The sequence below is a fragment of the Apodemus sylvaticus genome, chromosome 2 (genome assembly GCF_947179515.1).
Source record: "Apodemus sylvaticus chromosome 2, mApoSyl1.1, whole genome shotgun sequence".
Lineage (NCBI taxonomy): Eukaryota > Metazoa > Chordata > Mammalia > Rodentia > Muridae > Apodemus > Apodemus sylvaticus.
In genome coordinates, this window is record NC_067473.1 from 172,053,610 (window position 1) to 172,077,171 (window position 23,562).

General features: G+C 39.6%; 1 protein-coding gene across 3 annotated transcripts in view; it reads right to left on the reverse strand.

The window, feature by feature from the left end:
* Lrp6 (LDL receptor related protein 6) overlaps positions 1-23,562 on the reverse strand; it is a 132,637-nt gene that overhangs the window by 46,072 nt on the left and 63,003 nt on the right. For all 3 annotated transcript variants that reach the window (XM_052175101.1, XM_052175100.1, XM_052175102.1), the window contains 2 exons: positions 21,197-21,593; positions 20,136-20,307 (listed from right to left, as the gene is read on the reverse strand). In XM_052175101.1, coding sequence (XP_052031061.1) covers positions 20,136-20,307; positions 21,197-21,593 — 569 coding nt within the window. The remainder of the gene's footprint in view (positions 1-20,135; positions 20,308-21,196; positions 21,594-23,562) is intronic.

Consider the following 23,562-nt stretch of genomic DNA (forward strand, 5'->3'; position numbering starts at 1 on the left):
TGCATATGCCTATAAGATTAACAGTTGGGAAGTGAGATGGGAAGATGAGAACCTGAGACTACATGAGGAGTTGGAGGCCAGCACAGGATTCGAGACAGAAAAGGTAAGGTGGCAGGGTAGTCTTAGTAGGTCAGCACTGTGAGTGTCCAGATGGGCAGCCAGATGTTATCTTTTCTACAGTCTCTAAAAGCTCACATACGTTTGCTGAACTTCCATCAAAGAAACCTCGCACTCAAAAACTGACCAAACAAAACTGTTCTTGTTCTGTGTCCCTGTACTATCATTCACAAGTGTCAATAATATTGGATATACAGTTAATGAAAGACTATATTCATTTTTCCTATCATATAGGAGATTAGACAGCTATATATAATAGTAAACAATGTTTTCTAAAGATCAAAAACTAAACATTATTCCATGTCCTTCATGAAACACTTATTGAAGTTAACATCTAATTTTGGGGAAAAAAAGTTTTAGAATTTTCATGTTTTCTTTCCATAGGTCATTCTTAAGATAAAAATTTATGGGTAAGTAATATTCTCATTTTTACTTTTTAATATGTATGTCTGTGCCTGGGTGTGCATGAGCATGTATGTGTGTATGAATACATGCATGCAGGTGCCCATGGAGACCAGAAGCGGGTGGAGAACCCTCTAGAACTGGAATTATTGGTAGCTCTAAGCTGCCTGATATGAGCAAACCAAACTCTGAATCTCTACAAGAGCAACAAGTGCTTTTAACTGCTGAGCCACCTTCCTATTTCAGGTAAAATGTCAAAATAGTGTGTATCAGCAAAAAAGTAGCAGTGAGAAGGAGCCAGCTGTTTGTGTCTAACTTGAATGTGTGCTCTAGCAGGAGCCTCAAGCTCCTTCTACAGTCACTATTCAAGCACCAAATACTTGAGTAAATGGTAAGTGACTTTTAAACTGGGGACATGATGAAATTACTTCTATTACAAATAAGGCAAAGCAAGAGAAACTATCCTGTTTGACTGCCTGGCTTGTAAGAACATTTATCCTCTTTTAATGTTAATGCTTAAAGTGTTTACCTTGGAACTCTTCGTTTCTCCTACTACAAAGTCTGTGCTGTTCATAAAAATGGGATGGATGGATGGATGAATGGATGGATGGATGGACAACCGTGCCTACTTTAGAGGACTGCAAGGTGTAAAGATATAAAGTCACAGTAGGAAGAAGATAACTGGGAGTAGAGGGAAAGGTAAAATCCCTATGGCTGCTACCATCACGGCTGTAAACCTTGCTCTCCTCTCCCCAGCTCTTACAGTTTACCCGGCACAGGCTGTAATAGACAAAGTGCTTGTGTTCGCACTTTACATTTAATTTATTTTAGTGTCCTTTCTCTGAGACAGGATCTCACAATACAGTCCAGGCTGGCCACAAACTCAAGATTCTCCTGCTTTAAGCCCCTGGTAATGGGATGGCAGGAGTGTGGTACCTTCCCAGCTTACACACACTTTTAGAATATCAGTGACCATAATCCTCAAATGGGACAGTAGGGACTGTGAGGACTGCTAACAATGCCTGTGCAGAGCTATCAGACTGGCTCCCTCCCAACAGCCAGGGGAACTCATTTGGGCAATACTCTCACTCTCACTCCTACAGGGTTGACTTGGACCACAGACGCTGTTCTTCCCCACTTCTTAAACCTATGGAAAGACCATGGCAAGACACAATGGGTTAGGAGAATGGACACATTTTCCCTTTCTAAAGCCAGAGACAGAAACAACTTTTGGACCCATTGTCTTAGTATTCAAAATTTGCGGGTTAAATTTTTTCCTTTAATAGCCAAGATGAAAAAGTATCTTGGGCAGGGAAAGCTTACTTAAAACTCTGTACTACATCCTCATCTTGTTTTTTGTTGTTGTTGTTTTGTTTTGTTTTTTTGGATTTGGATTTTTTTTTTCCGAGACAGGGTTTCTCTGTATAGCCCTGGCTGTTCTGGAACTCACTCTGTAGACCAGGCTGGCCTTAAACTCAGAAATCTGCCTGCCTCTGCCTCCCAGAGTGCTGGGATAACAGGCATGTGCCGCCACCACCGCCGCTGCCGGCGGGCTCATCATCTTGTTAAGACTTATTTTTATTCTTGTCAATTCTGTGTGGGTATTTGTATCTGCATATGGGTATGTGCACATTATCGCAGACAGGGGAAGAAAGGTATCAGGTCCCCTGGAGGTGGGGTTACAGCGATTGTGAGCTTGCTGGTGTGGGTGCGAAGAAATGAAACTGGATCCTTTAGAGAGGAGCAGATGTATGTAACTGCTAGCTGCCTATTCAGCCCCATTATGTACCCATCTTAAGTTAAGGAGATCATCTGGCTCAGTCCGCCCACCCTGGAGTTAGAATCCAAGCCTTCTATGCTCTATCACACATTTCAAGAATTTCCTCCCAGTACTTCCCAGGAGCCTCCCTTGGACTTTAACACAGCATCTCGGGAAAAGTGTATAAATTGTATTTATAAAAATACAGAAAGTGTATAAAATGTATTTATAAAAATAAAACAACTCTGCATATCCACTGTTAATCTGCTGTTCTTATTTTCATATGATCTGGGACAACTGCCTCTTCCTCTCATCACTAATTCCTTTAACTTACTGCCAATAGATTCCGAACTGGAACTCAGCTGAAGTAACTAGAAATGGCCTCCAACTCCACCCTTGCTTCCCTCAGTTCCCATGCTCTTTCTGCGTCTTAATGTTCAATCATTTTAAAACCCCACTGGAACTCCAAGCTTAGTCAGTAAAATCACATTTAATGTTATTGTGAGGGCGCTTTTCATTTTTGTTTATTTTACTGGTTCCTGACAGAGGGGGAAAGTGAAAGAGGGAGGGGGAGGAGATCTGGCTGCATTTTTCAAGATTAATAGATTTCAAAGATCCTACTGAGTCAACTCAATTTCTGCTGTTAACCTGATATAGGAAAGTGACTTAGAAAGACATTTCTGCTGGTAACCTGAGACTATCAAACTTTCTTATAAGATTACAGTATACTAAAACAATTCTGGTTTGACTAGTTTTAATGCTATCTTAAATAAATTATCTCACATTATATTTAATAAATTACACTAATTTACTGAGTACATTCAAAGTTATCCATCTTATTAAAATGAATGTCTAAAAGTATAAGTGAGATGACTAATACTGAACACTGTAAAATAAAGTTTATATCTCTACTTCAAAAAATATTAAAGGATCTACCATTTTCTTTCTCTGAGCTCTATCACCCTGTATCTGCTTGTTGGTTTGGATGAATGACCAACTTAATTACAAGATGGCAGAGGGCTGAGGAGACGGCTCCCTTGTTGCATAAGCATGAGGACCTGACTGCTCCCCAGAAACCACACAGGAGGCTCAGGATGAGGATGAGGCTCACAGTCCCTACACAGGGAGGATGGGGCAGGAAGATGCCCAGGGATTCTGGCCAGCTAGCCTAGCCTACTCCCTGCCCAGGTACTCCGAGGACCTAGGGGTGCCTCTCAAAAGAACATGGTGGACAACATCTGAGAAAGACACCTGAGGTTGATGTCTGGACTCCACGTGTACCCATATACACCAGCAAGCCCCCAGACACACAAAATAAAAATAAAAGTTTTAACAAAGAACTGAATGATCAGGAACTGGGAGGACAGCTGTGGTGAAGAGCACTGTCTGCTCTTCCAGTGGACCTAGGATCTGTGCCCAGCACCAATATGGCAGGCAGCTCACAACCCTCTGTAACTCCAGGTCTAGGGAATCTGATGTGTTCTTGTGACCTTGCAGGCACCAGACATGCATATGAAATATATACTTACATGCAGACAAAATCCCCATACTATAAAATAAAAATATTACATGTTTTTTAATGGAAGACTAGGTAGGTATGAATCTGAATAATAGGCTAAGAATAAAATTGAAAATCATAAATAAAATTAACAGAAGCCATAATTCAAAATGACTTTTTTAGCTCTTATAATTCTGTATATTCTATTTAATAGCTACCCTTCCTCAAGTCCTCTGATTTTTTTTTTTTTAAATCTCAAGTGATCAACAAATAATAGTGACAAAACAAACTGGGTTCATATTCTCCATTGCTCACTGGACAGCAAGTGAATCACTAACACTGATTATTCAAAAACTAATTAGACAATGTTAAATCTGCCACAGGATCAAACATCCAGTGGATGCTTAGTTTTCCTACTAATAAATATTTATTTTCCTGAAATGTTTTAGTACCTAAGAATAAACAGATAAATTTAATTATTGAAATGCAATGCTATAAAATAATAAGTAGTACCTAAGTATGAAAGGATATGTGGAAATAACGAACTGAAATAACCACAGTGATAAAGGATAAAATTAACACAGGCCTATGATGTCCTGACAGCCTTCTTCCTGTTTCCTAACTTAGGTCCTATTTGCTTTTGTTACTTAGACATAAATAACTAAATTGATAAATAAAAGGAGCATTTTGCCAATCTGATGGGGTCCACTGTGACTTTTCTACACTTCCGTCTTGGGGTTTCCACTGCTGTGAAGAGACACCAGGACCAAGGCAACTCTTATAAAGGCAACATTTGATTGGGACTGGCTTACAGGTTCAAAGGTTTAGGCCATTATCACCAAGGTGGGAGCATGGCAGCTTCCAGGGAGGCATGGCACAAGATGAACTGAGAATTCCGCAGCTTGGACTGACTGCAGCCAGGAGAAAAAAACTGATTCTTCCATATTGGACAGAGTTTCAAAGCCCATCTCCACAGTGACACACTACCTCCAACAAGACCACACCTTCTAACACTCCCTATGGGCCAAGCATATTCAAACCACCACAGCATCTCTTCCAAAATCAAACAGTAATAAATGGAGCTTTAATAATATAAATAATAAATGGAGTAATAAATTCAACAAATCACCACCAAAGATATGATGCTAGGGTGACTGAGAGCGAGAAGGTGCTGCAGGTGCAGTCAAACTGCAGCAGAGGGAACAGGGAAACCCCTCAGCAAACAGCAGCTGAACGTCATCTTGAAGGAGTAGAACTCTGATAAGGAAGTAAGGTATTCTAGAAGAAAAGAATTGATGTATGTAGAAGTGACATGGTGAAGGATGCACTCCGTGTGTCTTGGAGAGATTCTAACAACGATGCTTTGACTGAAGCAGAAAGAATGCACACAAGACATAACAAGTCATGTTTACTTCAACTTAGTTGATGTAATTAAGATGTGCTAAATACTTTAACATAATTGTATTCACATTTCCCTCTTAATTCCTCAGTCTTCCTGTTCTCATCTGTTATAATTTTGACAACAGAATTGGGTCTAAAACAATGTTCTCCAAGGAAAATAGAATATAATTCACAAACATGAGCCGAGTGAGTGGCAGGCTCAGCTTCCCAAGTTTTTATCTGGTACTGTGAGACAAGCTCTTACTGTGAACCCCACTCAGCCCTGGCCTCCGACATCAACCCTTCCTACTTCAGTGTGCTAGGATTTTACATGTACGCCACCATGCCCATCTTTCAAGTTCAAATTCTCTGGTAACCACATTGTACAAAGTAAAATGGAGCATAGACAACATTATATACTTAATGTAACATAGCCAAATCTTCGCACAATAAAGAAATATTAGTAAATATTAAGTTTATTAATTATGTTTTAAGGACTCTTCTAGGACTCTTGCTCTGTATTTTATACATATCAACTCAGACACCTGCATATCTGTCTAGTGGCTGCATGCTGGACTATGTGGATTCAAGTTTCAATGAGGTCAGTATACAGCACACAATGAATTTATTCTTCTGCATTTTAAATTTATAATCCTACCCCATCCTGTGCCTGTTATCTTCAGTTTCGGGTTGAAGGTATGACAAAAAAACTACACTTTAAAATCTTCATTATTACATTCCTTTTACAAGCTTACATTTCAAAACAGTGCCTGTTGTGTTTGAGAGTAACTAATAGGCCTAACTATTCTGGCTTCCCATCTCACAGCAGCAGTAACGTTAATGAGAGAACTCTTCCCCTTGGGCTGGGCGGCACTCTAGAGCCAGTGCGGACAGCTGGGGGTTCACAGTTATCTTTATTCTGGTTTCCATATGCCTGAAATCTTCCGTGAGAAAACTGAAGGGAGGGAGATAAGGAACAAGTTCAAGGGCACCTAAATAACATCAATAATGATAATTGCTTGTGAGGAATAAATGCTCTTATCACTTCTGTTCTTTAATATGATACAGAGAGCGATTAAAAGACCCTCTGAAGAAATGAAAGGATTGACAGTGTAAGTGAAGTCTGAATGTAAACATTAAAATCTACAGAATGCTGTTTCCCTCCGTAAGGTGCAGTGACTCCTGAACCAGTGTCCTTCTGCAGAAGTGGCTTCCTATCAGGAAGCGTGCCCTCGGACCAGCCCTGTTGCTTCCCCCCCCCCCCCCCCCCCCCCCCGGAGAGCGGCATGGAGCAGGAAGAAGCTGCCTGGTCTCCAGGAAAGTCACTATCCAGTTCTCATTGCCAACAAACAGATTTAGAGAGATTACTAGGTTTATACATATGATTTTAAGTCTTTTACATTTAAAATAAAGCAAATCATAGTAAAAGCTCATTTGTATCTAAATCTAGAACAAATGAAAAAAATTCAGGTGATCCCAAAAGATAAAATTTTATACTTTAAAAACTAAGCCAGCATTAATTATATCTGGCAACTCCTGAGAGTGTTTCACTTAATTACCTCAGACTAACTTAATTAGCTAAACTGAAATTAGACTTCTGTCATTTCTAAAATCTAACTCCAAATCTGAACTAGAGTCTGCACTGACTCAGCACCGACCACCACACTGGGGCATGGCGTTAGCATTCTGAGGCATTCCCAAATTCTCTTAACCATACTGAGAAATAAGCTGTAACAGGCAATAGACGTGAGCTAACACATATAATACGATGTGCACAAAGACTAAGTAATGGCAAAATTCCCACAGGCATCACTTCCAGTTTTTCAGCGGCCTCATCAGCTAATTAAATGTCAAGACAGACTTACTTACCCATGAAATCTTGGAATGCTGCCAGTCAACTACCAAAACTGCTTCTATGTAACTTCACATGACTAAACATGTTGAAGGAACACATGAGGAAAACAGCTAGAGTGGTGGCTACAGAGCTGCACATTATACACATAAAGTATGCTCTAAACGAGCAGTTCTCAGCCTGGAGGTCACGACTGCTATGCCTTGGAAGTGGCATATCAGATATCCTACATATTAGATATTTACATTATGATTTATAACAGCAGCAAAATTACAGTTATGAAGTAGCAATGAAATAATTTTATGGTTGGGGTCACAACATAAGGAACTGTATTAAGGGGTTACAGCATTAACAAAGCTGAGAACCACTGCTCAAGATGAATCATTCTGTCTTCAATATTCCAGTCAACATCCAAAAGAAAGCAGGTCATTGAAAGCTTGTGTATTAAGAATGGTATATAAGAATTTAGATATATTTTATCTTTGATACAAAAACCTAACTGCAGCAAACTTTCATATTCAAAAGTGTAATAAGCTGAGAGAGGGGGGTTAAAAAGGAAACACTGCACTCAGAAGGCTGAGGCAGGAGAATTACTAGAGATCAAGAGTTCAAGACCTGCCCAGAAAATATAGCAAAACAACAAGGAATGCTCTGGATACAAAAGGCAAAATTAAGGGATATCATGCATCTGTTTACAGTTCCACCCTCAACATTCTCAAACCTAGGCCAAGACACCTACTATATATGAGCATATATACATGCTTTTAGCATGAAAAGGAAATTACAATGTGTTAATTATACTATGTAATTTTGTACAATTACTGAAAATAATCAGGCTTAGAATTAGACATTTCCAGTTACCAGGCTCCTTTTTCAGATAGAACCTTAGTTCTTAAGTTACTATTTCCATAGAATCTTTTTAAACCTGAATTATTCAGGGAAAGTACATAATTATGAAATGTTTTCCATATGTATTTCTGTATTCAAGGCCAGCCTGGTCTGCAGAATGAATTCCAGGGCTACACAGAAAATACCTGTCTTGAAAAACTAAAAAACAAGAGCGAGAGCAAACTGATTTCCAGATAAACGCACCATTATGATGAACATTATTAAGTCAGTATATTCAACAATTTATCAATGCTTTTGAGAGTTCCACTGTCTTGAAGTCACAAATAAATCAAGAGAGAAACGCTGTGTTAACATGGAAACTTAACTCTCATTCTTTTTAAACACGGCTAAAATAAATTCTATTTGAAGCCAGAGTATAAAAATGCAATTATAATACTTTAATATAAAAAAGCATATTGATTGCCCTAAGACGAGCAAGCACAACTTAGACCCAAATACAGATTTTTAAAGACCCTCTAATAAGTACACACCCAAAGGAAAAGAGACTAGACCTCGGCCGTTGTATACGCCATTGTGGTAGACGGCTCACAGCCAGGAGGTAGAAGCAAACATACTGTGCACCAACTGATAGACGGGCTACACCAACATGGCTGACATGTATGTAATGCAATACTATGCAGCCTTAAATAATAATTAAAAAGGAAAGTAATCAGATGTTATGAAAATGTGCCTGATGATCTTAGTAAAGGACAGTCAGCAGAATGCTGGCTGCTGGAGGATGGAGGAGGGGGCGGGGCAGGACGCTGCTCAATGGCTGCCATTGTTGTAGATGATGAAAGCCATCCAGAGATCTTCTGTATTCACATTAAAAATGTTAAGATAATGTTTGCTGTCCATGTTTTTTTTTAATATTTATTTATTTGTTTTATGAGTACACTGACACTTTCTTCAAAAACCCCAGAAGAGGGCATCAGAGTCTGTTACAGTTGGTTGTGAGCCACCATGTGGTTGCTGGGAATTGAACTCAGGACCTATGGAAGAGCAGTCAGTGTTCTTAACCACTGAGCCAATCTCCAACCCACTAATGTCTGTGTTTTTACAACTTAAAAAAAATGAGGCATGTAAAAAGGGAACAAAAGCCAACTAGGAACAACTCATAAAGCTGTGAAATACTCCTAAGAAAATATACCAACATCAGTGAGTGTGCACAGTGGCTAAATTTGTAGAAACGAGTCACAGGACTTCCCTCCTGGAGAATCTAATATATAAGAAATTACAAAACTGACACTGGAGCTAACCTCCAAGTGTAGATAATGCTTCATGGTCCTCTACCATGAAGACAGTGAAAGTGATAGTTCTTGAAAACTTTAAGTCTAAACGAATTCAGAGTTAACAGTTTTAAAACGGAGGCAGCATAAAACAGAACAAAAGGCACTGTGCTGGAAGTAAGAGACTTGTGTTCCGTTCTTGACCGGCTGGGTTGGGGGTGGGGGTGGGGCAACACCAATATTCCTGAACTTTCAGAGAGAGAAGACTGGAACAGAAGGAACCAAGATCTCTGGTATAAGGATGTTCTTTGAGAAACAAAGAATGGCTAATTTAATGAGACCTGTAAACAGCTTTCTCTTGTTAAAAAAGCAGTAAAACTCTAAAAGTCCAGGAAGCAATCTATATATTTACTCAGTACCTGTAAGCTACTGAAATCTGTAAGGCATGCATGGTGGTGTGAAGGGCTGCTGGAAGCTGTGAGGACTGGGAAGTGACCTTGCTAAAGGAAGTATGTCACTGGGGGTGGACTCTGAGGTTTCAAAATTCTTGTGTCAGTTCAAACTTACCTTTCTGCTTCCTGTCTGTGGACTGAGGTGTGAGTGCCCACTCAGCTCTTCAGTGAGGTGTCCACCTGCTGCCTGCCACTCAAGACAGTGATAGACTTTGACATTTCTGCAGCTCTAAGGCCCAACAAACCCTTCTGGAAGTTGCCTGGGTCACAGTGTCTTATCAGTGCAATAGAAAAGTAACTGAGATAGCGAGGATTTTTCTCTAAGAATAACACAGTAGCTAGAATGCAGAAGTAGTATTAAGGATCAAAGCCAAGTTATCAGAGGTCGTCCAAAAATTAGTTTAACGGATAAATTACAGGGTTGCATTATTTTCTTGTGGTGGTGATGTGTTCTGGGGACTGCTGCCAGGGCCTCATACATGCTAAGCAAGTATTTACCTCTGAGCTATATCCTCAACCCTTTAAGCTTGCATTATTACATTCTTTGCAGGTCTAAATTTTTATATTACCGATCACATTTAAAGCTGAATAGTTAGGGAGGAGGGCAAGCTGAAGAATCTTTTTGTCTTCATCAGAGAGAACTTTTAAAATGAACAGAGATGAAATTTTTTGAATAGCTGCTGATACCTGTAAGTTGATGTAAAAAGTCAAAACTTCTACACCCATTAACTACTCAGTCTTTGGCAAACTCCTTCTCAAGAAGTTCCCAAGTAGTGATCTTTTGCCATTACTTACTTACCCACTTACCTTTTCCAACCCTTTTAAAGACAATAAAAATATCAATGACTTTTTAAATCTACAGTAGATTCCCACATCTAAAAAACCCCAAACAATCTTCAGTATTTTAAATGGACGCTATTAGTTTAAAAGAATATACTTGGCAAACATCAACCAACAGCTTTAAATATTTACTAAACTTATCACTTGTGTCAGTAACAGAAGAGATTGTATACTGGAGCGCTGACACTGTCCTCTGGACAAGGAGACGTGGCCATTGCAATCAGAGCAGCTGTGATTACCCACAGGTAATCCTCATTAACATTTTCTTACAGAAATGGGGTACATTAGTTAGGATTTTACTGCTGTGAACAGACACCTTGACCAAGGCAACTCTCATAAGGACAGCATTTAATTGGGGCTGGCTTACTGGTTCAGAGGTTTAGTCCATCAACATCACTGTGGGAGCAGGGCAGCATCTAGGCAGGCATGATGCAAGCAGAACTGAGAGTTCTACATCTTTATCTGAAGGCTGCTAGTGGAAGGTCGATTTCCAGGCAGCTAGGAGTGGGGTCTTAGAGCCCACACCCACAGTGACACACCCACTCCAACATGGCCACGTACACTCCAAAAGGCCACACCTCCAAATAATGCCACTCTCTGAACCTAACAGACACAAACCATCACAGGGGTGAAGGGGTGCTCACTAGGTGATTAATGAAGGACTCATGAGTCAATAAGGTGAGCAAGGGAGTGGGGGAAGATGAGGCCCCCGCCTTCCTCAAGAATATATACGATGTTAGTAACCACTGAGAGGGAGACTGTTCTTTAAATTGCCCATTCTCCCATAGGAACCACTCAGTCAAAATAAGCTCACAGGCTCATCAAGCTAGACTTGAAGAAATTATGTCCTCAGTCTATCACTGGTCTGCTACCTGAAGTGAATTAACATCTGATCATTCCTCTCCATGAGAAGTCAGATAGCTTAGCAGAAAAGGGCCTTTCAGAAAAACTGAGTTACTAAAGAGCTACAGCTCCCAACAAGTTTCTTTACATTAATAGTGAATTACTGTGAAGCAAATAAAAAAACAAAAAATATGCCATCTGCAATCCAAATTCCTTTTAGCAATTCTCCCAAGGAAAGTAAATTATCATTTCTTAACCTAAGAGACAGTTAAGAGAATAAACATCAGAAATTGGTATAGCTAAAAAGAATCTTAAACATTGTTTAGTTCAAGTGGTCTTGCTGGCCAAAATATAAACACTAAAGATTATGTGAATTATCTAAGGTCACTCTCTTAAATATGAAATAAAAAATGAAGGTAAGGGCCTTATATTGTAAAATGTTTCAAAAAATTTTGAGACTACCACTCTTCCCTACTTAACACTGACATAAACTTCAAGATGCAGATTCCATCCTGTCAAGAAGGGAAGAGAGTAATACCTTTTCCCCTGAGCTCAAAGCTCAAAGGAATAATCTTAGGCAGGGAGGGCAGTGCATAGCCTGCGCTATGCCCACAGCCCAGGAATAAAGTACTTTAAAAAGACTAGGACTGAAACTAAAAGTATTACTGTCCATATTAAATGGTTTTATATTAAACACAGGATGTAAAACCAAAACCGCAGCAAATTTTTTTTAAATGGCTCAAGAAAAAGCAAGTTTAGAACTAGGCTACTAAAATGCTAAGTACAAGCATGCATTAGACTGCTCTGAAATTTTATAGATGAAACTATAAAGGGACCTAATCGAAGTGAGTCGTCTTGCCTCATGAGGCCGCAGGAGAGCGCAGAGCACCTATGATCAAGGCCCCCCTGTCCGCACTGCAGTGCCAGGCCCAGAGCCTGACGGGACAGCAGCAGCACACGCTTATGGACTGCTCTGGTTCTGTAGGTGACAGCACAGCAAATGTTTCTATGACTGTATTATGTCAACGAACTTTCAAAAGGTCACAAACTTATAATGAACCCCTATATGTCCCTGAAAGACATAAAGTAATAGGATAAGGCAAAAAAATGCTTAAGATTTCAATGACAGAGTTTTTATCAATCTTTCCGTGATGTCAGGAAGATATGAAGGAAAATATAAATTCACAAATATGAACAGAGCGTGGTAAAGAAGTACAAACAGGCAAAGATTTGGGAAATTAAGCCAGCACCAAGGAAAAGCAGCACAGACAGGTCTATGGGTTTCTGACAGACTTGCACATTATATAGGCTAAAAATATGAGACAAAGAAACTCCTTTAAAAAGAAATCAGAATACTTGGGAAAGAAATCTCCTCATTAGGGTATTGATAAAGCAGAGGAAGCTGTCATCAGAGGAAAGTGCAGACCAGCAACTGCAGGTTCAGAATGTGAAACAGAACATTCACCAACTGCCAAGTTTTCAACACAACACAGACAATACTTCTTTATTAAAAAATGCTTGGAATTGAAAGGTTCTAATAATCTGTCTCTTTTCCTGGGGGGGGGGGGGGGGAACAGTGCCAGGTATAATCAGATCTGGACTACATAACCTACAGCTACTGTATTGTCAAAGTAAAGGACCTTACAATAAGAGATTTCAAACAAATTTACACATGTTCAAGGCAAGAAAATCTTTTTTAGCAGTAACTACCAAGTGTCGCTACACTATCAGAAAAAGCAACTGAAGAAATATTAGTTATGATACTATTTTGCTAAAAGAGTAATCAAAACTTAATTGTTTCCCAATTAGTTAAATGCATGTACAATGAGAAAGCATCATCAAGAAAACACAACCTAACTGGATAGGGTGATGCAGTCTTGGAATCTCCTAACACTTAGGAGACCAAGGAAGGTGACATTGAGGACAGTCTGAGCAATGTAGAAACTCATTCTCAAAGACTAAAAACAAAACCAACAAAACCAAGTTAACAGTACTGTCTTAATTTTACATCACAGCTAAGACTGTTTTAAAGTATCAATAACGTGTCTTTGCTACTAGTGAGCAGTATTGCAGGTACTAGATGCAAACCATGTTTGGGGCCGACCAAGAAGATGTGAATGTTGTCAAAATAACAATGGTTTTCCAATTACTATAAGGTCATATAAAAGAGAAATAAAGAGTTTTAACATCTCCCTTTCCAGAAAAATTGAAACTTCTTTCTGCTACTCCAGGAAGCCATAAAGACTACAGTCACTGCTGGGAGGCTCAGGAACACGGAAGTGCTCAGGAGGGAGTGTGTCCGCAAGGCACCATGACGGGGGGCGGGGCCTTCCCATGCTCTGCAGAGCAGCAGGGCAAGCATGAGTTCGCTCCAGTAAACACCACCCACAGCTGCCAAGCTGAGGAAGCTCACTATCCTTACCTACACATCTTCATATGCAAGGAGCATGGCGTCACTGCTTTTTTAAGTGACATCATTAATAGCATCCCGTGCCCTGCCTCTATCTGTAGAAGACGTCTGTAAGTATCAAGAAAATCTACCTTTCCACAGCTCTATAAAAAAAGAATCCAGACTGAAAGCTAGGGCTCTCTGTTCTTCCGCCTTGTTTCTATGAATCCTTACTCAGCACAGCACTACCAGCATCTGTCCCTTCAACAAGAAGAGGGAGAAACAGATCCACGGCTCCTCCCTACCCACTAGCGTGGCAGAGGCCAGTGTGGACAAGTCTTCTGAGCACCTCTCTGTCCTCTACTCTAAACACAAAAAACTGCTGTGCCACAGAATAATTTCACAGATAACTATCGTGCTCTTCTCAAGTGTACTATAAATATTTTATCCAAAATAAGCTCTAAGTCTTCAGAGCAAACAGGGTTCCCATAGCCTGGTATTCCCTAAGAGTCCCAGGAATAAGCAGCTCCTACTCCTGAACACTGCACGGCAACACGGGAGGGAGGGGGCTTTCTTAGGAGGCAGGGTTGGAAGGGATCTTACCATCCACACTAGGGTGACGAAGTCAAACTGCTGCTGTACAACAAGAGTCTAACAATTAAACTTCTAAATTACACACCTTTCACACAACTGTAACCTTCGATGTCATCTGCCTACTCACTCTCAAGTACACAGAGATGGGCACACAGGGGCATATGCTTTCATAATCACAACTAGTCAGAGGATAGAAAGTGAAGGTTTGAGCTGGAGAGATGGCTCAGCAGTTAAGTGCACTGACCACTCATTTGAAAGTCCTGATTTCAAATGTCAGCAACCACATGGTGGCTCACAACCATCTGTAATGGAATCTGATGCCCTCTTCTGGGGTGTCTGAAGACAGCTATAGTGTACTTAGATATAAAAAATAAATAAATCTTAAAAAAAAAAAAAGGTGGCTGTGATCAGTGGAACAGCTGGGACGGAAGTCTTCCTGTTGCCATTTGCACCAGGGAGCCTGGAGACTCCACAGCCTGCCAGGAGGGAGTGATCTCCCAGCAGTGCTTTCACTTTTCAGCTCAGAGGAGTAAGGACACAGGCTTACAGGCCCACAGGAGAAAGAAACCCCAGCCAGAGACAACAATACCAACTAGCACCAGAGATAACCAGAAGGTAAGCACAACTAGCAACAGAAACCAAGGCCACATGGCAACATCTGAACCCAGTTCTCCCACCAACCACAGCAAGTCCCAGATACCCCAACTCACCAGAACAGCAAGAGTTGGATTTAAAATCGTATCTCATGAGGCTGATAGAGGGCTTCAAGAAAGACTTAAATAACTTCCTTAAAGAAATATAGGAGAACATCAGTCAACAGGTAAGAGCTTCCTTAAAGAGGAAGCACACAAACCCCTTAAAGAAATACAGGAGATCATGGGTCAACATGCAGAAGCCCTTAAAGAAGAAACACAAAAATCCCTTAAAGAATTACAGGAAAACACAAACAATCAAGTGAAGGAACTGAACAAAACCATCTAGGATCTAAAAGTGGAAGTAGAAACAATAAAGAAATCACAAAGTGAGAGACATTTCTGGATATAGAAAACCTTGGAAAGAATTCAGGAACCATTGATGCAAGCATCAACAACAGAATACAAGAGATAGAAGAAAGAAGCTCAGGCACTGAAGATACCATAGAAAACATTGACTCAACAGACTAAGAAAATGCAAAATGCATAAAGCTGGTAACTCAAAACATCCAGGAACTCCAGGACACAATGAGAAGACCAAACCTAAGGATTATAGGTATAGATGAGAGCGAGGATTTACAGCTTAAAGGCCCGGTAAATATCTTCAACAAAACTGTAGAAGAAAACTTCCCTAACCTAAAGAAAGAGATGCTCATGAACATACAAGAAGCCTTCAGAACTCCAAACAGACTGGACCAAAACAGAAAGTCCTCCCGGCACATAATAATCAAAACACCAAATTCACTAAACAAAGAAAGACTATTAAAAGCAGTAAGGGAAAAAGGGCAAGTAACTTATACAGGCAGACCTATCAGAATCACACCAGACTTCTCACCAGAGACAGTGAAAGCTAGAAGATCCTGGGCAGACCTCATACAGACCCTAAAAGAACACGAATGCCAGCCCAGGCTACTATACCCAGCAAAACTCTCAATCATCATAGATGGAGAAACCAAGATATTCCACAATAAAACCAAATTTGCACAATATCCGTCCACAAATCCAGTCCTACAAAGGATAACTGATGGAAAATGCCAACACAAGGAGGGAAACTACACCCTAGAAAAAGCAAGAAAGTAATCTTCCAACAAACCCAAAAGAAGATACCCACACAAACACAAAAATAACATCAAAAATAAGAGGAAGCAACAATCACTATTCCTTAATATTTCTTAACAATGGACTCAACTCCCCAATAAAAAGACACAGACTAATGAAATATTTCTCATGTAAATCTTCAATTTTATCAGAAAATATTTGTAATTCCCCTTTTAATTAATTTAGTAATTTCTTTTATGTCTACCATTTTATCTGCATTATTTTTCATGATAATCTTCAATTTTAATGTCTTTTTATATACTTCCTCTATTTTATCAGAAATGTTTCCAATGTAAATCTTTGATTTTATCACAAATGTTTCTAAGTCCACCTTTAATTAATTTAAAAAGTTGATTTTTTGTTTTTGTTTTTTGGTTTTTCAAGACAGGGTTTCTCAGTGTAGTCCTGGCTGTCCGGGAACTCACTCTGTAGTCCAGGCTGGCCTCGAACTCAGAAATCTGCCTGCCTCTGCCTCCCAAGTTCTGGGATTACAGGTGGGCGCCACCACCATCTGGCTTTTTTTTTATTAGAAAGTTTTTACATCAACCATTTTTTAGGTAAAATTTTCCATGAAATAGACAATTTTAACATGTCTATTTATTTCTTGAATTTTACCAGAAATATTTTCCATGTAAATCTTCAATGTTATCTGAAAATGTTCATAATTCCACCTTCAACCAACTTAGAATTATCTTTATGCCTATCATTTTATCTATATAATTTCCATGATAATCTTTAATTTTAACATGCTTTTCTATATATTTCTACAATTTTATCAGAAATAGTTTCCATGTAAATCTTCAAGTTTATCAGAAAATGTTTATAATTCTACTTTTAATCAACTTAGGAATACTTTTATGCCTACCATTATTATATCTATATAAAATTTTCCATGATAATCTTCAATTCTAACATATTTTTCTACATTTTTCTACAATTTTATCAAAAATATTTTCCACGTAAATCTCAATTCTATCATAAAATGTTTCTATCCCTTATTCCAATTAATTTAGCAATGCTTTACATGTCTTTACTCCTTAATTTTCCATGAAAATTGTCAATTTTAACGTGTTTATCAGAAACATTTTTCCATGTAAATCTTTAATTTTATAAAGTGTTTTTACTTCCCTTTATTTCCCTTTCCCATAAATAAAAAAAAAAAAAAATTTAAAAAAGGTGAAGGCTTTTCCTCCTCAGGTTACAGAAGATGAATCTAGATGAAGTGCTATGCTCTTAACGCAACTCAGTCTGCCATCCATGAGCAACTTTACACTTAGTATAAAAAGGAATTAATAAGCAAGATATAGCCCTTGCAAGACATAGACACACTTTAGTCCCAACCCTCTGAGGCTAAGGCAGGAAAATCACTGCAGCCCAGGACAACAGAGCCTGTGTAACACAATCAAGATGGGGCGGGAGGTGGGGGGAGGCTGGGATGAGAAAGGGGTTGTGGGAAGAAGGCAGTTACTCCTATTTAGGAGTAACTGCTATGAACACAGTTACTATCAACACTATTAATGATTCAGAAATCTAACATAACTGTCTCCTGAGAGGCTTCATTGAGCAGCTAATGGAGGCAGATGCAGAATGTACTGCATCCTTACATACACATCTTTATATGGAAGAAGCATGGTGCCATTGCTTAAAACATGACATCATTAATGTCATCCTGTGCTCTGCCTCTATTTGTAGAAGATGATTTTAAGTGTCAAGACAGAGCTCACGGGGTCTTGTTGAAGACTGGGGGATAGAAGTGAGAAAACCAGAGGGGTAGTGGAGAACACAGACCTACAGAGTCAACCTAACCTGAGCCCACAGGGACTCACAGAGCCCAGGCCACCAACCAGGATCTGGACCTGGAGCCTACACATTGGAGCAAGAGGCTAAGTCTCTCTTCCCTGTCCTTTCCCCTTCTCCTACCTGGACTACCTGGTTGGGCCTCAGTGGGAGAGGATCTGCCTAATCTTGCTGAGATGAGATGCCCCAGGATGGGATGGTACCCAAGGGGAGTACCCAAGGGCAATGGCGGGAGGGGGACTTGTAAGGGTGGCACTGAGAAGGGAGGGGGGAGGACTGTGATCAGGATGGAAAGTGAATAAAAAAAATTATTGGAAGAAAAAAATAGGAGTAACTATTGTGTTCTAGGTATGTCTGAGGGGTTATACAACTAACAGCTGTGAGCTAGAACCCAAAGCCTTGCAGTGTTAAGCAGGGGGCAGATAATACCACAGGGAAGAGGTAGAAAAAGGAAAAGGAGACAAACAGTACCACTGTATACACAGTAAGGTTTATTTAACCAATTATTATGTACTCATTGTATTAGTAAATTCTCATATATCTGAATGCCCCTCAACTATCATGACTTTGACTAAATTTATGTGTCTAAAATACAATACCTAGAAATGGGGAAGAGAATGCACTCTATAAGAAGTGATGCCTTTCTTTTCAAGCCAATTAACTGTTCACAATAAACCAATGACAAAACCAAATAATGAATGTTTAAAACACCTCTAGATGATAATAAATTAAGCATTTTCCCCCTTGTGAAAAATTTCAAGGGTGCTAGAGAGATGGTTCAGCAGTTAAGAGCACTAGCTGTTCTTCCAGAGGTCCTGAGTTCAATTCTCAGCAACCACAGGATGGCTCACAACCATCTGTAATGATTCCGATGCCCTATTCTGGCATGTAGGTGTACATGCAGATAGAGCATTCATATACATAAATGAATGAATCTTTAAAAAAAAAAAAAAAAGAAGGAAAAACCTTTAAGACTAGACACTTCTTGTAGGATACATGGGCTTTAACTGTTTCCCATATGATCATGTAGCATCCACACCTGATCCACAGCACACACTGTGAAGGAAGGGCCTGTGGCTTGATGAGTGATGTATACTAGAGCAAAAGGAGCCAGCAGCCTCTCCGAAACATCAATCTATCACCTCTGTCACATTAGCACTCCCTTCCAGCTGCCAAGAATCCAAATCCTACCGTGGACTGGGATGGGGGATGGTGCACTGAAACTCTAATAACACAGAGGAATGTTACACAGTTAGGCCATTACAGAGCTTTGCTAATAGAAACCAGTTGTTGGGGGGTGCAATTTCCAATAGTTGGGACTGGTGAAGTATTAATGGGTTCCTTCAATTCTAACTTTCCACTCTGGAAGAAAGGCCCTTTAATTCATTATTCCCAGAGTGTCCCCAACACGCCTCAGAATTACCTTTCTAAAATAACTTCCCCATAGTTTCGATTGTGTATCCATAAGGTACAGAGGCTGTCTATAGAGTTCTTTTCTTCAAAGTCATTCTTTATATGAAAAATCATGCATCCCTAAAAGCATAGCCTAGTTTACTTTCAGCATCAAGGATGTGTTATTTACAAAACATTATGATAAAATATTTATCACTGGTTATTTTTGCTGTAATTCTATTTCCCGCAAACTTAATTCTATCAGTTGACAAAAAACTTTTGGCTATTCCTTTTCCTAGGATTTGGCTATTCCTCCCATATAGTCCACACATCAATCTAAAATTCGTTTTTAATGTGGTATGGTGACACATGCCTATATCCCAGCACTTGGAAAGCTAACAGAAGAGTCAAGGGTCTGAACTAGCTTGTCTACACAGTGAAACCATGTCTACATAAACAATATGTGTGTTTCATGTAACCAATAGAATACTTACTGTATTCTGCCACCAAATCCAACACCAAAAACAACAAAAAGTTGTACACATACATGCACACACGTGCACTTTGTTTTCCTGAGGTAAGATTGCCAGGTTTTCTTGTATGGATCTTATATAATTTTGGTTTGCAGAAAACAGGCTGTAGAAAATTAAGGCAGGAGCTTCACGAAAAACAAAGCCAATCATTTACAAAAGTTGATCAGACCTGAAACAACAGAATTCACATTTCCTGTTCCAACATAACTCAGAAACCCTAGGGTTAGGTGGAAGATAACCCACTGTCCCGAGGTCTGTGAACACTGAGGAAGATTTCTGGAAATGATATCCTGGATTCCCAGAGGCTATGTGAACCAAACTACTACTGACCCAGAAACCATTACAAAATTAGTTTTACATATTTTTAAAAAGAAACAAACCTCAATTTTATCTGTTTTGGCATCTCCCCAGTATATTGTGCCTTCATCATAATCCAGGGCTAAACCATTTGGCCAGCCAAGGGAAGTGTTAACAAGAACTACGCGGTCAGATCCATCCAGAGCAGCTCGCTCAATTTTTGGGATTTCTCCCCAGTCTGTCCAATACATGTACCTATAAAGGAAAAAAAACAAAAACATGAAGCCCACCCCACACATTACATTATCTATCATTACATTACCTATCAGTCAGTGCCATGTGAGGAAGGAAGAAAAATAACAGGACTTAAGCTTCCATGGAAAAAGTTTCTAATGTTTATCACAGCAGTATATAAGTACACTCTCAGATCAAAATTACTCTCTGGAGTTGTTGAAAATGTCTCCCAATGGAGTCTCCATAACTGCACATATTTTTTCTACTACATTTCTGTTCCTTCCCATGTCGTGGCCTTCTTGCTTGCTGGCTTGTCATCTCCGGTACAGAAAGTTACCTAACATAGTCAGGTGACAAACTGAATTCCCCAAATAACTAATACTCCCGGTGGTGTTAAGTAATACCTGAGGCTCCTGGATGTTTAAACGGCTCTAAAGAGCTGATGTACACTAAGGCATAACATCTGTCACTATATCAGTCCTCAAATAAACCTCACAGAAAAGGAAAATAAGGCTATTCCAGAGGTTTTGCAAAGTGAGACATTCATCAGAACTATAACGTAAGATAATTCTCGCAATAACAACTAAATAGATAAAATCAAATCTGCTGGGAAAAGGGGGGAAATTTTTGAAAATTTCTTTCCACAGTTTTTCACAACCAAGATACAATCTGTGCAAAACCATCAAACCACACCCAGATCAGCAAGTCTAGCTTAACGCAGAAATAAATTCCTCAAGACAGTCAAGAAGCTTTTAAAGTGGCAATTCTTTGAGACCATATTCTTACTACTACACTCTAAAGCTGATGCAAATTGTTTACTGAAAAACAATAAACTCTGGGAGTTCTTGTCACCTGAGTTGCGCCTCTAGGTACTTGTAGAAAACAGATTACTAAAGTCAACACTTCTTACCCAACCATGGGATCTAACACAATAGCCCGGGGCTCCTCTAAGTCCTCAGAAATCAGGATCTTCCTCATGGTCCCATTGAGCCTTGTCACTTCAATCCGATCTGTGCCTGTGTCTGTCCAGTACAGGTTTCTAGCAACCCAGTCAACAGCAATACCATCAGGATGGGAAATCTGGGCCGTGACCACAAACTGACTGCCAGACCCGTCTATGAAGGAGCGACGGATGGCCTTCACTTCGTCATCAGTCCAGTAGATGTAACCTTCCACAGGGTCGTAGTCGATGGCGATGGCATGCCGGATATCTTCCAACTGCAGGACAATGTCAGTAAAATCTGGTGTATCCAAAGAAATACGCCTCAAGTCTGTCCGTCGGGCTAAAAGCAACAGTTCAGTGGCACCTAAAACAACAAAGAAAAATCAACCAATCTTTTGAAAGCCACAGGCAAAATCTGGCCACTCTATGTAGAAGAGTGCCAATGTCTTCAGGAATAAAAATTAACTCAATTTAAAAGAATACCAACTCTCTAGAGTAGAACTAAAAAGTGATACCATGAAGCAGAAGAGTCAGGGCAAGCGCCGTCACAGTTAACCTCTCCTGAATCAAGTTTGATCCACACCTGTCATTTACTAACAGCCCCAGGATACTAAGGGCATGTAGAGATAATCACTAGACATTTTATACCTAGCAACTAAGTATTAATGGAGAAAAAATTGCAAAATGCAGATGCTTTATTCAAGATGCATTCTTTAGAAAAGCTGGGAAAACAGTAGAGTGCTTGTCTTATAAACATGAAGACCCAAGGTGATCCCCTGAGCCCACATACAAAAGCCAGTCAGTGTTGGTGGCAATGCAATGGCTGTCCTAGCAGAGACGTAGAGACAGGCAGATCCCTGGGACCATGGCTGCCCAGACTAGCTAGCCTCACTGGAGAACTCCATGCCACAGTTCTGCCGCAAAAAAAATAAATAAATCAAGGAGGTGACTGGCACCTAGGAAGCAACACATGGAGGTTCTCCGGCCTCAATGTACACCCATACATATGAACAAGTGTGTGCAAAAACATGTTCATACATGTACACACATACACATGATGCACATACAATGATAAAAAAATCTAGAGAAAGAAATGTTTAAAACTGAATTTTGAAATAAAAGAATGTTATAGTATATAAATTCTCTCAGTGGCACGGTCTTAAAGGAATACAGAGCTAACCCTGACAGACCTGAGGACAAGAGAAGCGGTGGAGATGGGACAGCAGCACTGGAGAGGAGTCTATAAAGCACGTCAGTGGTTAAGAGTACTTGAGCCAATAAAATGTGGGTCAAGTGGGAATACAAACTGAGACAAACAGAGCCACTCAGCTGAGAGTCTGCTAAATGTGTAAAGGTTGATGCAAAAAATAAAGATAAACAGATAAAACATTCACGAAGGTACTAAGTGTAAAAGTATTAAATAAGCATCAACCAATTTATCATTAAAAATACTGAATTATAAACCATATTTCTGAAATATTTTAACATTTAATATTTTAATATTTAGAATCAAATGAAAACAATTAAAAATTAGGACATTAAGTGCAATCTTTTTGTAATTTTAATGTTCAAGTAAACCACCAGCAAAATAATTACCTAAGAGGCTAATGAAAAACAATATGTAAACTGTAAAAGAAATAAGCAAGGTTAAAGAGAAAAAAATCCCAACTAAAATATGTGTCTAAAAAGTGCTGGCATATGAACCTAAATATGAATTTGGAGTTATAACTGGAAACACAGAAGGAGGAGTGACAAGTTTCAGTATGAGCTGTGTTGACCTGAGTGCTGATTATACACGCAATCTAAACTGCAGGAAACAATCTAATTGTAACTGCAGGCAGAGCAGGAGTAACTCTGCACAGCTCCCTGCCCCTGCTGATGCCAAAAGGAGTCAGTTCAACTTCACAAACAATTCACAGAACTACTAATTTGAGCAAAGTGATCAAAACAATACAGGTAACTTAAGGCTACTAGATGCCAAATATGCGTCTGAAACCCAAAGCCAGCTAACTGTATACATCTGTACCATTGTGAGGGAGAAGACAAACTTGATTTCTGAAATAAACCCTTGTTTTCAAAGTCAAGGTAGTACATTTCTAAACAGAAAAGCAATGTTACAAAAAGCCTTCTGTTTAAATTGAAATCAAATCAGCCTTCACCATGGAAACCAACTGAGGAGAGTCGGCCAGCTTCACCTCTGACTGAGGATAATCTATCAAGGCCAACTCCTAATAAACATCTCAATTCCACCTCACTGACGCGCTGGCCTTCTTGCCAGGAACTCTCTCTCCCAAGCTCTGGACCTCTGCTCTTCAGATGTAGATGACGAAGCC